This window comes from Microcaecilia unicolor, chromosome 6 (assembly GCF_901765095.1).
Source record: "Microcaecilia unicolor chromosome 6, aMicUni1.1, whole genome shotgun sequence".
Lineage (NCBI taxonomy): Eukaryota > Metazoa > Chordata > Amphibia > Gymnophiona > Siphonopidae > Microcaecilia > Microcaecilia unicolor.
The window spans coordinates 26,675,099-26,690,360 of record NC_044036.1 but is presented as its reverse complement, the minus strand read 5'-3'; the positions used below and the strand labels follow the sequence as shown (position 1 = coordinate 26,690,360).

At 49.3% G+C, this 15,262-nt stretch overlaps 1 protein-coding gene across 2 annotated transcripts in view; it reads left to right on the top strand.

The window, feature by feature from the left end:
• ORC1 (origin recognition complex subunit 1) overlaps positions 1–15,262 on the top strand; it is a 93,165-nt gene that overhangs the window by 34,520 nt on the left and 43,383 nt on the right. For both annotated transcript variants that reach the window (XM_030206485.1, XM_030206486.1), the window contains 4 exons: positions 8,595–8,787; positions 8,916–9,022; positions 12,556–12,657; positions 13,686–13,857. In XM_030206485.1, the coding sequence (XP_030062345.1) occupies positions 8,595–8,787; positions 8,916–9,022; positions 12,556–12,657; positions 13,686–13,857 (574 nt within the window). The remainder of the gene's footprint in view (positions 1–8,594; positions 8,788–8,915; positions 9,023–12,555; positions 12,658–13,685; positions 13,858–15,262) is intronic.

Below are 15,262 nucleotides of genomic sequence, written 5' to 3'. Positions count from 1 at the left end.
ACAAACATACCGAATGGATATACAGAGGAAAACTACAAACAGACCCATTGCACCAAAAGACCAATAAATGCTTGAAAAACAGAACATACTCTGAGTCTAACTTAATTCAATAAAAACAATGAAGCAAGAAATAAATAGAAAAAAGATACGAAAAATGAACAATCCTGAAACAAAAAACTTACCAGAGAGAACAAAAGACCAGCCAACTGATCAACAAACACCATGTGACAGGAAACAGAATGCCAGGAAATGGCAGTTATTTAAACTAGATAGTCATGCATACGTATGAACTTCTCGTTAAGTATGTAAATTATCTATCTAAGCTCAAGCAGACAAAGAATGACAGCATTGCACCAGTAGTGAAACCAGTATTGTCCACTCAAAAAAATAAATAAATAAACAGCAGTAATGTTGTATACCATTAAAAATGATGTTGGCACACAAAAAGATTAAAAAACTTTAAAAAATGAATAAGAACAATCCATAAAAAATATATTCTCCGAGGACAAGCAGGCTGCTTGTTCTCACTGATGGGTGACGTCCTCGGCAGCCCCTCCAATCGGAATCTTCCTAGCAAAGACCTTTGCTAGCTCTCGCGCGCCCGCGCGCACCGCGCATGCGCGGCCGTCTTCCCGCCCGAAACCGGCTCGAGCCGGCCAGTCTTCTTTCGTCCGCACTCGGTACGGCTGTGTTTTGTCGTGTCGAGCCCCGGAGAGTCGACCTCGCGCGTCCGTTATCTTAATCGACGTGTTTTTCTTCGGAAAAGTTGTATTTTCGTTCGGAAAGTGCTCCGAAAACCCCCTTGGGTTTCGTTTGCCCCTTCCCGTATTTCCAGTTTTGCCCCGGTAAGTTTTCTTTCATCGTCGGGGTAGGCCTCTTTTCGGCCTCGGTCGAGATTTTTTCTCCCTTAAAGTTTTGGTGCTCCAAATTCGTCATTTCGGATTTTGACTTCGCCGGCGTGATTTTTCCGCCCATGACATCGAAGCCTTCCAGCGGCTTCAAGAAGTGCACCCAGTGCGCCCGGGTAATCTCGCTCACTGATAGGCACTCTTCGTGTCTTCAGTGTCTGGGGGCCGAGCACCGTCCCCAGAACTGTAGTCTGTGTTCCTTGTTACAAAGGCGGACTCAAGTGGCGAGATTAGCCCAGTGGAACGTTTTGTTCTCGGGCTCTTCGTCGGCATCGGCACCGGGGTCATCGTGTGCATCGACGTCATCAGCGTCCAGACCTTCATCCTTGGCTGCCAGTGCATCGAGTGCATCGAGGCATCGGCCCTCTGCATCGGCGCCGAGACATCGGATAGCTGCATCGACGTCGGTGGTACCGGGACCTCGTCTCCTGATGTCGTCGGACGGTGGTGCATCGAGTGGAGTGCAGGTGAGGGCTGTCCATTCCCCTGCTGGTGGCGGTGAGCCCTCGGGTGGGTCTCCTCCTACCCTGAGGGCTCCTGCGGTACAGCCCCCCCGAGATCGACCCTCTTCGGTCTCGGCCCCGAGGAAGCGACGGATGGATTCTACGTCCTCCTCGTCGGTGCCGGGGAGCTCCGGTGACATGCTTCGGAAGAAGTCGAAGAAGCATCGACACCGGTCCCCTCCCCGCGTCGGCACCGAGAGCTCTGGGTCGCCGAGGGATTCGGCACCCAGCAGGCATCGGCACCGAGAGGACCGCTCACCCTCTGTTCAAGAGGTGTCGATGCGCTCCACTCTGGACAGCCCGGAACAGCCTCCACGCCCGGAACAGGTTCTGACGTCGACGCCTGCATCGACCTCTATGCCTTTCTCTGCAGCCGCTCTGAACGAGAGCCTCCGGGCCGTTCTCCCAGAGATTCTGGGAGAGCTGTTGCGCCCTACCCCTCCGGTACCGGCGGTGCTTGCGCCTCCGGTACCGTCGAGCGTGGCGCCGGCTGGCCCATCGCCCGGGGTGAGGTCCCCGACGTCGGTACCGCGTGCGGTGCCGACTGCGGCCACCTCCCAGGAGGGCTCCCCGACTACGTCGGCGGAGGGAGCTTCGCCGATGCGGGCGAGGGAGTCTACCTCTCGACGCCCCCATCGTGGACGTGGCTCCACGGAGTCGAGCCGGGCGCGGTTGCAGACGCAGGTCCGTGAACTTGTGTCTGACACCGAGGGTGAGGCCTCGTGGGAAGAAGAAGAAGATCCCAGATATTTCTCTGACGAGGAGTCTGAGGGTCTTCCTTCTGATCCCACTCCCTCTCCTGAAAGACAGCTTTCTCCTCCCGAGAGTCTGTCTTTTGCTTCCTTTGTCCGGGAGATGTCTACGGCCATCCCCTTCCCGGTGGTTGTGGAGGACGAGCCCAGGGCTGAAATGTTTGAGCTCCTGGACTATCCTTCTCCACCTAAGGAAGCGTCCACTGTTCCCCTGCACCATGTCCTCAAAAAGACATTGCTGGCGAACTGGACCAAGCCTTTAACTAATCCCCACATCCCCAAGAAGATCGAGTCCCAGTACCGGATCCATGGGGACCCAGAGCTGATGCGCACTCAGTTGCCTCATGACTCTGGAGTTGTGGATCTGGCCCTAAAGAAGGCTAAGAGTTCTAGGGAGCATGCTTCGGCGCCCCCGGGCAAAGACTCTAGAACCTTAGACTCCTTTGGGAGGAAGGCCTACCATTCCTCTATGCTCGTGGCCAAAATTCAGTCTTACCAGCTCTACACGAGCATACACATGCGGAATAATGTGCGACAGTTGGCGGGCTTGGTTGATGCTCTTCCCCCTGAGCAAGCCAAGCCTTTTCAGGAGGTGGTCAGGCAGCTGAAGGCGTGCAGAAAATTCCTGGCCAGAGGAGTTTATGACACTTTTGATGTTGCGTCCAGGGCCGCTGCTCAAGGTGTGGTGATGCGCAGGCTCTCATGGCTGCGTGCCGCCGACCTGGAGAATAGAATCCAGCAGCGGATTGCGGACTCGCCTTGCCGTGCGGACAACATTTTTGGAGAAAAAGTCGAGCAGGTGGTAGAGTCTCTCCACCAGCGGGACACCGCATTCGACAAGTTCTCCCGCCGGCAGCCTTCAGCTTCTACCTCTACAGGTAGACGATTTTTCGGGGGAAGGAAGACTGTTCCCTATACTTCTGGTAAGTGTAGGTACAATCCTCCTTCCCGACAGCCTGCGGCCCAGGCTAAGCCCCAGCGCGCTCGCTCTCGTCAGCAGCGTGCGCCTCAGCAAGGCCCCGCGGCTCCCCAGCAAAAGCAAGGGGCGAGCTTTTGACTGGCTCCAGCAGAGCATAGCCAACATCCAAGTGTCAGTGTCGGGCGACCTGCCAGTCGGAGGGAGGTTGAAAGCTTTTCACCAAAGGTGGCCTCTCATAACCTCCGATCAGTGGGTTCTGCAAATAGTCCGGCAAGGATACACCCTCAATTTGGCCTCCAAACCTCCAAATTGTCCACCGGGAGCTCAGTCTTACAGCTTCCAGCACAAGCAGGTACTTGCAGAGGAACTCTCCCGCCCTTCTCAGCGCCAATGCGGTCGAGCCCGTGCCATCCGGGCAAGAAGGGCTGGGATTCTATTCCAGGTACTTCCTTGTGGAAAAGAAAACAGGGGGGATGCGTCCCATCCTAGACCTAAGGGCCCTGAACAAATATCTCGTAAAAGAAAAGTTCAGGATGCTTTCCCTGGGCACCCTTCTCCCCATGATTCAGCAAAACGATTGGCTATGCTCTCTGGACTTGAAGGATGCCTACACACACATCCCGATACTGCCAGCTCACAGACAGTATCTGCGATTTCAGTTGGGCACACGCCACTTCCAGTACTGTGTGCTACCCTTTGGGCTCGCCTCTGCGCCCAGGGTGTTCACAAAGTGCCTAGCTGTGGTAGCAGCGGCGCTTCGCAGGCTGGGGGTGCACGTGTTCCCATATCTCGACGATTGGCTGGTGAAGAACACATCCGAGGCAGGAGCCCTGCAGTCCATGCAGATGACTATTCGCCTCCTGGAGCTACTGGGGTTTGTGATAAATTATCCAAAGTCCCATCTTCTCCCAGTGCAGAAACTCGAATTCATAGGAGCTCTGCTGGATTCTCGGACGGCTCGCGCCTATCTCCCAGAGGCGAGAGCCAACAACTTGTTGTCCCTCGTCTCGCGGGTGCGAGCGTCCCGGCAGATCACAGCTCGGCAGATGTTGAGATTGCTGGGCCACATGGCCTCCACAGTTCATGTGACTCCCATGGCCCGTCTTCACATGAGATCTGCTCAATGGACCCTAGCCTCCCAGTGGTATCAGGCTGCTGGGGGTCTAGAAGACGTGATCCACCTGTCCACGAGTTTTCTCGAATCCCTGTATTGGTGGACAATCTGGTCCAATTTGACTCTGGGACGTCCTTTCCAAATTCCTCAGCCACAAAAAGTGCTGACAACGGATGCGTCTCTCCTGGGATGGGGAGCTCATGTCGATGGGCTTCACACCCAAGGAAGCTGGTCCCTCCAGGAACGCGGTCTACAGATCAATCTCCTGGAGTTGCGAGCGATCTGGAACGCTCTGAAGGCTTTCAGAGATCGGCTGTCCCATCAAATTATCCAAATTCAGACAGACAACCAGGTTGCCATGTACTATGTCAACAAGCAGGGGGGCACCGGATCTCGCCCCCTGTGTCAGGAAGCCGTCAGCATGTGGCTTTGGGCTCGCCGTCTCGGCATGGTACTCCAAGCCACATATCTGGCAGGCGTAAACAACAGTCTGGCCGACAGACTGAGCCGGATTATGCAACCTCACGAGTGGTCGCTCAACTCCAGAGTGGTGCGCCAGATCTTCCAAGCGTGGGGCACCCCCTTGGTGGATCTCTTCGCATCTCGAGTGAACCACAAAGTCCCTCAGTTCTGTTCCAGGCTTCAGGCCCCCGGCAGACTAGCATCGGATGCCTTCCTCCTGGATTGCGGGGAGGGCCTGCTGTATGCTTATCCTCCCATCCCTCTGGTGGGGAAGACTTTGTTGAAACTCAAGCAAGACCGAGGCACCATGATTCTGATTGCTCCTTTTTGGCCGCGTCAGATCTGGTTCCCCCTTCTTCTGGAGTTATCCTCCGAAGAACCGTGGAGATTGGAGTGTTTTCCGACCCTCATCACACAGGACGAAGGGGCTCTTCTGCATCCCAGCCTCCGGTCCCTGGCTCTCACGGCCTGGATGAGAGCGTAGACTTTGCCTCTTTGGGTCTGTCAGAGGGTGTCTCCCGCATCTTGCTTGCTTCCAGGAAAGATTCCACTAAGAGGAGTTACTTCTTTCTGTGGAGGAGGTTTGCCGTCTGGTGTGACAGCAAGGCCCTAGCTCCTCGCTCTTGTCCTACACAGACCCTGCTTGAATACCTTCTGCACTTGTCTGAGTCTGGTCTCAAGACCAACTCTGTAAGAGTTCACCTTAGCGCAATCAGTGCATACCATTACCATGTGGAAGGTAAGCCGATCTCAGGACAGCCTTTAGTTGTTCGCTTCATGAGAGGTTTGCTTTTGTCAAAGCCCCCTGTCAAGCCTCCTACAGTGTCATGGGATCTCAATGTCGTTCTCACCCAGCTGATGAAACCTCCTTTTGAGCCACTGAATTCCTGCCATCCGAAGTACTTGACCTGGAAGGTCATTTTCTTGGTGGCAGTTACTTCAGCTCGTAGAGTCAGTGAGCTTCAGGCCCTGGTAGCCCAGGCCCCTTACACCAAATTTCATCATAACAGAGTAGTCCTCCGCACTCACCCTAAGTTCTTGCCAAAGGTCGTGTCGGAGTTCCATCTGAACCAGTCAATTGTCTTGCCAACATTCTTTCCCCGTCCTCATTCCTGCCCTGCTGAACGTCAGCTGCACACATTGGACTGCAAGAGAGCATTGGCCTTCTATCTGGAGCGGACACAGCCCCACAGACAGTCCGCCCAATTGTTTGTTTCTTTTGATCCCAATAGGAGGGGAGTGGCTGTAGGGAAACGCACCATATCCAATTGGCTAGCAGATTGCATTTCCTTCACTTACGCCCAGGCGGGGCTGGCTCTTGAGGGTCATGTCACGGCTCATAATGTTAGAGCCATTGGCTGCGTCGGTAGCCCACTTGAAGTCAGCCTCTATTGAAGAAATTTGCAAAGCTGCGACGTGGTCATCTGTCCACACATTCACATCTCATCACTGCCTGCAGCAGGATACCCGACGCGACAGTCGGTTCGGGCAGTCAGTTCTTCAGAACCTGTTTGGGCTTTAGGATCCAACTCCACCCCCCGAGGGCCCTGTTTGTTCTGTTCCAGGCTGCACTCTCAGTTAGTTGGTAAATTTTTTAGGTCAATCTCAGTTATGTCCTCGCCGTTGCGAGGCCCAATTGACCATGGTTGTTGTTTTGAGTGAGCCTGGGGGCTAGGGATACCCCATCAGTGAGAACAAGCAGCCTGCTTGTCCTCGGAGAAAGCGAATGCTACATACCTGTAGAAGGTATTCTCCGAGGACAGCAGGCTGATTGTTCTCACAAACCCGCCCGCCTCCCCTTTGGAGTTGAGTCTTCCCTTGAAGTGTATTGTCTTGCTACATACTGGACTGGCCGGCTCGAGCCGGTTTCGGGCGGGAAGACGGCCGCGCATGCGCGGTGCGCGCGGGCGCGCGAGAGCTAGCAAAGGTCTTTGGTAGGAAGATTCCGATTGGAGGGGCTGCCGAGGACGTCACCCATCAGTGAGAACAATCAGCCTGCTGTCCTCGGAGAATACCTTCTACAGGTATGTAGCATTCGCTATAATCATTAATTGTTCTTAATACAAAAATATGAAGATTAGAAAAATTAAAAAAAAATATATATATATTGGATGAATATATGAAAAATTATCAAAAAATATCAAAACAAATATATATATATATTATTAAACCAGGATAAAAGTATTGACAAATGAGCAAATGCTGATACTATTGGCCAAACAAGACAAAACTAATTTTCATAAAAAATGTATCAATTCTAAAGAAGCATTCAGACCATGTGGAGATAACGAATTTAAGAGAAAAATGATTATTTGTTCTTCTTTTAGTAATTCTGTATCAAGATTTCCTCCTCTCCATGATGCCCTCAACTTTTGCCAAACAACTGTTAATTGAATGTTGAGCAACTCAAAACTTTATTTTCCTTTTTATCTGACCAATATAATATTTTTGGCATGGACATTTGACACAATATATGTGAGTTTTTCACTTTGGTCACTATCCAGCTTATTTTCAAAGGAGATCGCCGGCCATCTTCCGACACAAATCGGGAGATGGCCAGCCATCTCCTGGAGCCAGCGAAATCGTTATAATGGAAAGCTGATTTTGGCCGGCTCCAACTGCTTTCCGTCGCCGGGACGGCCAAAGTTCCCTGGGGCATGTCGGAAGGGTAGCGAAGGCGGGACAGGGGCATGCTGGGGTGTGCTTAAGAGATGGGCGCCTTCGGCCGATAATGGAAAAAAAAGGGCGTCCCTGGCGAGAATTTGGTCCACTTTATTTGGTCCCTTTTTTCAGGTCCAAGTCCCAAAAAAGTGCCTGAACTGACCAGATGACCACCGGAGGGAATCGGAGATCACCTCCCCTGACTCCCCCAGTGGTCACTAACCCCCTCCCACCCTCAAAAAAACAACTTTAAAACCTTTTTTGCCAGCCTCAGATGTCATACTCAGGTCCATCGCAGCAGTATACAGGTCCCTGGAGCAGTTTTAGTGGGTGCAGTGGACTTCAGGCAAGCGGACCCAGGCCCATTCCCCCCCCCCCCCCCCACCTGTTACGCTTGTGGTGGAAAATGGGAGCCCTTCAAAACCCACCCGAAACCCATTGTACCCACATGTAGGTGCCCCCCTTCACCTATTAGGGCTTTGGTTGTGGTGTATAGTTGTGGGGAGTGGGTTTTGGGGGGGGCTCAGCACCCAAGGTAGGGGAGCTATGCACCTGGGACCAATTTGCGAAGTCCACTGTAGTGCCCCCTAGGGTGCCCGGTTGGCGCCCTGGCATGTGAGGGGGACCAGTTCACTATGAATCGTGGCCCCTCCCACGACCAAATGCCTTGGATTTGTTCGTTTTTGAGATGGGCGCCTTCGGTTTCCATTATCGGCGAAAACCGAGGGCGCCCATCTCTAAATCCAGCAATCTCAGCATTTAGGTCAACCATCTTTAATGTTGACCTAAATGTTGAGATTTGGGTGCCCCCAACCATATTATCGAAATGAAAGATGGACGCCCATCTCGTTTGATAATGCGGTCGGCGCCGCCCTTAGAGATGGGCATCCCCGGTCAAAAATGCCCCTCCACGTTTTTCTGAACACCTTCACATATATTTTATAATATACTCTGTGTTACTCTGGGAAATAGAGACTATGCATATTCATTAGAGAGAGCCTGAAAATCTAACTGGTTTGAAGCACTCGGGGGCTGGACTCGTTCACCTCCGAAATATTCTTACTGCGGCTACCATATTCTTTTTTTGAGACAACTTCCCTACATTGCAGTCTGTTAAGGCTGCAAATTCTTTTGTTCTAGCTCAGTTCTGTAAAGGACCAGTGGCGGTGGCAGCCTTGGCTCCGTTTTAAAGAAGATTAGGTGTTGATTATGGCTTTGGTTCTGGTTTCTGTAAAGCAGTGAGAGCTTCCATTCTAACTTGGGTGTTTCTCCTAGATTCCTTGGGAGGGATGCTGATCTTGGAGAGAACGATGCTACTTACGTGCCTGGCAAGAATTTGCAGGACTCCAGCAGCAGTGAAGAGCAAGAAGAGGAAGACGACTCGGAGAGAGATGACAAAAGTAGAAGGAAGTCCAGGCCCATCCCCAGAACTCCCTGTGCAAGGACCCCTGTCAAAACTCCCAGGACGGTATGTGCCCAGCTTCTGTCTGTTCTCTGCAGTTCAGAGCAAGCTGAGTTATTACAGACAAAACTATACCCCACGGAATTACATGTCTATGTCTTAACCCCACAATATACATTCTTGTTTCTTTATAGCCAGTTTCAAAATCGCCCAGAACTCCCCGTCTGGCTACTCCCAAAATTCCTGAGCGAAGCCAGCCTCCCCGGAAGCCTGGCAGTGTACTGGAGGAGGCCCGGTTAAGGTAAAACACTCTGAGAAGCTTGCCTGGTGTTTCCTGTAGTAGCAGCACCCTTGGATACATTGTGAGGGCATTAGGAAGGGGGGGGGGGGGTAAGGTTGGTGACATGGTCTAAGTGACTGCTGGAGAAATCAGGACCAGACTAACAGGCGATTGCCCAGGGAACCAAAATTTGGGAGGAGAAAAGCCTGCTGTGATGAGGAAAGACCTGCTCCACTATGAGGAAAAGAAGTGGAGGGGAGGGGGCTGATCATGGCTTTCTGCAGGAGGATCTCTGCTCCCCACTCATACTATATCCTCTGGCCAGGAGGAATAGGTGAGCAATTTGTCTTAGCTGCTGCTGCTTTTTTCTCCTATGCTACTTCCCTCTGAAATGAGAAGGCACAGGGTCAGTAGATCTCTCAGGACTATGGGGGCCCCATGTGGCTCTGACTTTACATCGAGAGGCAGCAGCAGCTAAGACAGACTGTTCCTGTGATTCATTCATGTAGGTGGGGGAGGACTGTTACTTGTTCGACTCAGTTGTCCCAGTCTCTGGAGTTATTGGTCCACTTCCCACTTTTTCTTTGGTTTCTTTCACTTTTGTGAGATTTCGCTGTTCATCCACCTAGGTGGATTACCCATCCCTGTGTTCCAGTGACGGCCATCTCAGTCGATCTGTCTCTCTCGAATGCCCCCCTTATCTAGCCTTTTGCCACTAGTCTTTCTCCCTCCTGCCCCCCCATCTAGTTCAGCATCTCTCCTCCCTTGCCTCCCCCGAACACGAGGTCCAGCATCTTTCCTTCTCCCTTCCCTTCCCCCAAACCAACGATTTGAAACTTGTTTACACAAGTTTATTAGTCAGAGACTCGACACAGTACTGTGTTTCGGCCATAGGCCTGCCTCAGGAGTCTAAAATAATAAATATATATAAAACATAATAATGGAAAAATAAAAATAATTAAAATAAAATCCTAAATGTATTATAAAACGGTGATGTGATATGACAGAGAAGCATTTGATAAATAAAAGAATATATGCAGAAACATGTAAAACAACAACAGGAAAGCATTTGATATGTAAAAAAAAAAAAGAATATATGGAGAAATATGCATTCATAGTAATCTAATGACTGTAAGATGCATATAAAGGACAAATATGGAGACAAACAAAGCAGATCAATCAGTGATATGGTTCAAAACTTTATTTTCAGAGATTCGCCCGACACAGACTGTGTTTCGCCCACAAGGGCTACGTCAGGGGCTAATAGTCCAAGCAGGACATGAGATTGAAACGTAAAAAACCAGCAGGGTGCGTTCCTCAATCAAGATGAGGACATCAGCTCAATGCACAGGGTAAGTCTCTGGTCGCATCTCTCTGAGAGATGCGACCAGAGACTTACCCTGTGCATTGAGCTGATGTCCTCATCTTGATTGAGGAACGCACCCTGCTGGTTTTTTACGTTTCAATCTCATGTCCTGCTTGGACTATTAGCCCCTGACGTAGCCCTTGTGGGCGAAACACAGTCTGTGTCGGGCGAATCTCTGAAAATAAAGTTTTGAACCATATCACTGATTGATCTGCTTTGTTTGTCTCCACGTTGGATTTTGCGGATCGCTTGCCATCTTGTTTCTTATAAAGGACAAATAGGCACTACACTGAAATGGGGGGGAGGGGGGACAGGGAGGTTAGGAAGGCTTGGTGGGAGGAGCCTAAGAGTCAAGGTTCTCCTCGCATTAAAGGATCATTAGTGAGATCTAGGGTAGAGGGGGGAAGGGGGCGTACAATATGGTAAAGGGGGGGGGGGGAGAAAAGAAAAACTTGAATGGTTGTCTGTATTAAGCAAAGTTGGGTTGTTACTGGAGGTTTAATTTGTGAAATTGAAACTGAGACTACATATTTTGTAGAGTTTTCAATAAAAATGTTTGAAATTAAAATAGGGTAACGAGTTGGCAGGTAGTGGGGGGGGGGGGGGTGGGAGGGATGGATATGAGTACTTTGTTCTGAGCTTGTGATATTGTGAGTGTAGAAATTTTATCCAGTCAAATGTGGAAATTCTGTGGCATTAAATGTGTCAATAAACAATTTTACATAAATGAGAGGAACTGGGGTGGGGGAGGGGGGGTTGAGGGGGATAAAAGAAAAAACTCATTGTTGACATAAGAAAGGACGGTTAGATGTTGTATCTTGTATTCGAATTGTGCTATGGTGAAGCGTTATACATGTGTTACTGATTTTTATGTCAATAAAAAAGATTTAAAATAAAGGACAAATAGAATGCATGGCAAATTCATCTATATCAATGTTAGAAATCCTAACAGGTGCTTGTATAGTAATGTTAAAGAGATACTTGTAGTGCGGCTAATTAATGGTGACATATGTACTGCAATCAGTTCAAATGACAAAATAATTATAACAAAAATAAGTAAATACATCATCATATGGCATGATAATAAAACAACAATGTACAAAAGAATTACAGGTTATCTATTTTTTATTTTTTGTTACATTTGTACCCCTCGCTTTCCCACTCATGGCAGGCTCAATGCGGCTTACATATTGTATACAGGTACTTATTTGTACCTGGGGCAATGGAGGGTTAAGTGACTTGCCCAGAGTCACAAGGAGCTGCCTGTGCCTGCAGTGGGAATCGAACTCAGTTCCTCAGTACCCCTGGACCGAAGTCCACCACCCTAACCACTAGGCCACTCCTCCACTCTGTCACTGAGACAGTATAAAATATATATTGAATTTTATAATATATTTAGGATTTTATTTTTCCTTTGTTGTTTATATTTTATGTATGTTGTTATTTTAGAATCCTGAGGAAGGCGTGTGGCCGAAACACAGTACTGTGTTGAGTCTCCGACTAATAAACTTGTGTAAAGGAGCTTCACATTGTTGTGTTTGTCTCTTGAGTTCATGGTCTACCTTCCACTGTCCAACACCCTTGTGTAACTACCAGGGGATTCAGCGTTCTTCCACCTAGGTGGATTTTTTTTCTCTCATGTTTGATATATGCCTGCTTGAGTGTTACTGAGCAAATAGTTTAATGAAGTCTATGTGCTGCATTTTAAGGGTATCTAACTTTAACAGTCCAATAAATTCACTGTTGGGGGTACTCGCATAGAACTTCAAATTATACAACCCAGCACCCGAACCATATTATGGTGTTCTAACTATATGTTGGACCTCAGTAGTGACTTTTTTCACACCAGTTTCAAAACAATTTCAGTAATATTATAGTTTAAAGTATTTAATATTATAGACTAATGACGAAGTCAGTGAATCACCAGGCTGTGTCCTGGTTTGATGTCACTACTGAGGTCTGTGATATAGTTAGAACACTGTAATATGGTTCGGGTGCTGCTTTTTAAGGAAAAGGTATGGCACAACATGTCCAGGGGAACATTTTCACACCATGGCCTTTGTTAACATGTGAGTTTCAGATATTGCCTCTTTTTTTCTCTATTTTTTGCTTGTCTTTTTGTAGACTTATAGAATCTTTGTATGAAATAAGGTTGGTTTTGTTTATTTTCATGTGTTGTCTGAACCAGGCTTCATGTCTCTGCTGTGCCTGAGTCTCTGCCATGTCGTGAACATGAGTTCCAGGATATCTATAACTATGTGGAAAGTAAGCTCATTGATGGAACTGGAGGGTGAGTGCTCCTTTGTGGATTGGTACTATAAGCATGATGCAAGAAAGAAAGAGTGCTCTCCTGCTGCAAATTGATATTGCGAGGGCAGGTACTTGCCACCAGCCATACATGTGGGTGCAGGGTGTCTGGGTATTGTGAGTGCAGTGGTACTGAAGGGTGAGCGTTCTCCTACTGCCTGGTATCTTGAGTGTGTTTGATTTCGGAGAGGGAATGCTCCCCTGCTATTTGTTTTTATTCTGATGTCCTGTTTGATATTATGTGTGTTAATTGTAACCTTCTTAGATGTAATGGATAGGCAGGATATAAGTTTGATAAATAAATTATTAGCCATGTACAGTACAGAAAGCTGCCAGTTATTTCCTGAGTTTCAACAGTAATGAATGGAATCACTCCATGGGATCCTGTCAGGCAGGGGCATAGCTAGAACTCATTGGGGGGGGGGGGGGGGGGGGGGGGGACGGACGACAAACATTTCCTCTGTCCTCCCCCCACTCTGCTTGTACTGCATCATACCTTTGCTGGTGGAGATGCTCAAGTCCCGCCAGCCAGAGATTCACTGCCGGAGCCCCCACCTACGTTACAGCAGCAGTGAGCAAGCGGACAAAATGCTCCAACCTTTGACGCCGGCACTTCCTAAGCATACGCGGAAGTGCCGGCATCAGTGGCTGAAGCAACCTGCCGACTTTCTGCTGTTCAGGCAGCACGGGAGGGGGCTCAGGCTGCGAATCATCTGTGATTGGCGGGGCTTGAGCATCCCCACCAGCCATGAATATGGTACTGCAATTTGTGAAGGGGGCCTAGGCCCCTGAGACCTCCCCACCCCACCCCACCCCATGGCTATGCCACTGCTACCAGGTACTTGTGACCTGAATTGGCCACCGTCAGGGACAGGATGCTAGGCTTGATAGACCTTTGGTCTACCTTGGGGGGGGGGGGGGGGGGGAGAGGTCACATTTTATGACTCTTCAGATGCCACCAGGAAAATTTCTGCATGTTGGTTAGTCTCCTGCATATTATTGCCTATCCAGGTGCATGTACATCTCTGGAGTCCCTGGAACAGGGAAGACAGCGACAGTGCAGGAAGTAATTCGCAGCCTGCAGCATGCTGTGGAAGAAGATGAGCTGCCAACCTTCCAGTACATTGAAATCAATGGCATGAAACTGACAGACCCTCACCAGACCTATGTGCAGATTCTTAAAGTAAGTCCCAAGAGAGGTCGGCATGAGGATAGGACTGTTGGATGTAGCACCTCTTGTCTGTGAGGTTTTCCTCCAGGAAGAATGGTGGAACTTCGACATCTGGTACTACTGTTATCTCTATATACAGTGGGGGAAATAAGTATTTGATCCCTTGCTGATTTTGTAAGTTTGCCCACTGACAAAGACATGAGCAGCCCATAATTGAAGGGTAGGTTATTGGTAACAGTGAGAGATAGCACATCACAAATTAAATCCGGAAAATCACATTGTGGAAAGTATATGAATTTATTTGCATTCTGCAGAGGGAAATAAGTATTTAATCCCTCTGGCAAACAAGACCTAATACTTGGTGGCAAAACCCTTGTTGGCAAGCACAGCGGTCAGACGTCTTCTGTAGTTGATGATGAGGTTTGCACACATGTCAGGAGGAATTTTGGTCCACTCCTCTTTGCAGATCATCTCTAAATCATTAAGAGTTCTGGGCTGTCGCTTGGCAACTCGCAGCTTCAGCTCCCTCCATAAGTTTTCAATGGGATTAAGGTCTGGTGACTGGCTAGGCCACTCCATGACCCTAATGTGCTTCTTCCTGAGCCACTCCTTTGTTGCCTTGGCTGTATGTTTTGGGTCATTGTCGTGCTGGAAGACCCAGCCACGACCCATTTTTAAGGCCCTGGCGGAGGGAAGGAGGTTGTCACTCAGAATTGTACGGTACATGGCCCCATCCATTCTCCCATTGATGCGGTGAAGTAGTCCTGTGCCCTTAGCAGAGAAACACCCCCAAAACATAACATTTCCACCTCCATGCTTGACAGTGGGGACGGTGTTCTTTGGGTCATAGGCAGCATTTCTCTTCCTCCAAACACGGCGAGTTGAGTTCATGCCAAAGAGCTCAATTTTTGTCTCATCTGACCACAGCACCTTCTCCCAATCACTCTCGGCATCATCCAGGTGTTCACTGGCAAACTTCAGACGGGCCGTCACATGTGCCTTCCGGAGCAGGGGGACCTTGCGGGCACTGCAGGATTGCAATCCGTTATGTCGTAATGTGTTACCAATGGTTTTCGTGGTGACAGTGGTCCCAGCTGCCTTGAGATCATTGACAAGTTCCCCCCTTGTAGTTGTAGGCTGATTTCTAACCTTCCTCATGATCAAGGATACCCCACGAGGTGAGATTTTGCGTGGAGCCCCAGATCTTTGTCGATTGACAGTCATTTTGTACTTCTTCCATTTTCTTACTATGGCACCAACAGTTGTCTCCTTCTCGCCCAGCGTCTTACTGATGGTTTTGTAGCCCATTCCAGCCTTGTGCAGGTGTATGATCTTGTCCCTGACATCCTTAGACAGCTCCTTGCTCTTGGCCATTTTGTAGAGGTTAGAGTCTGACTGATTCACTGAGTCTGTGGAC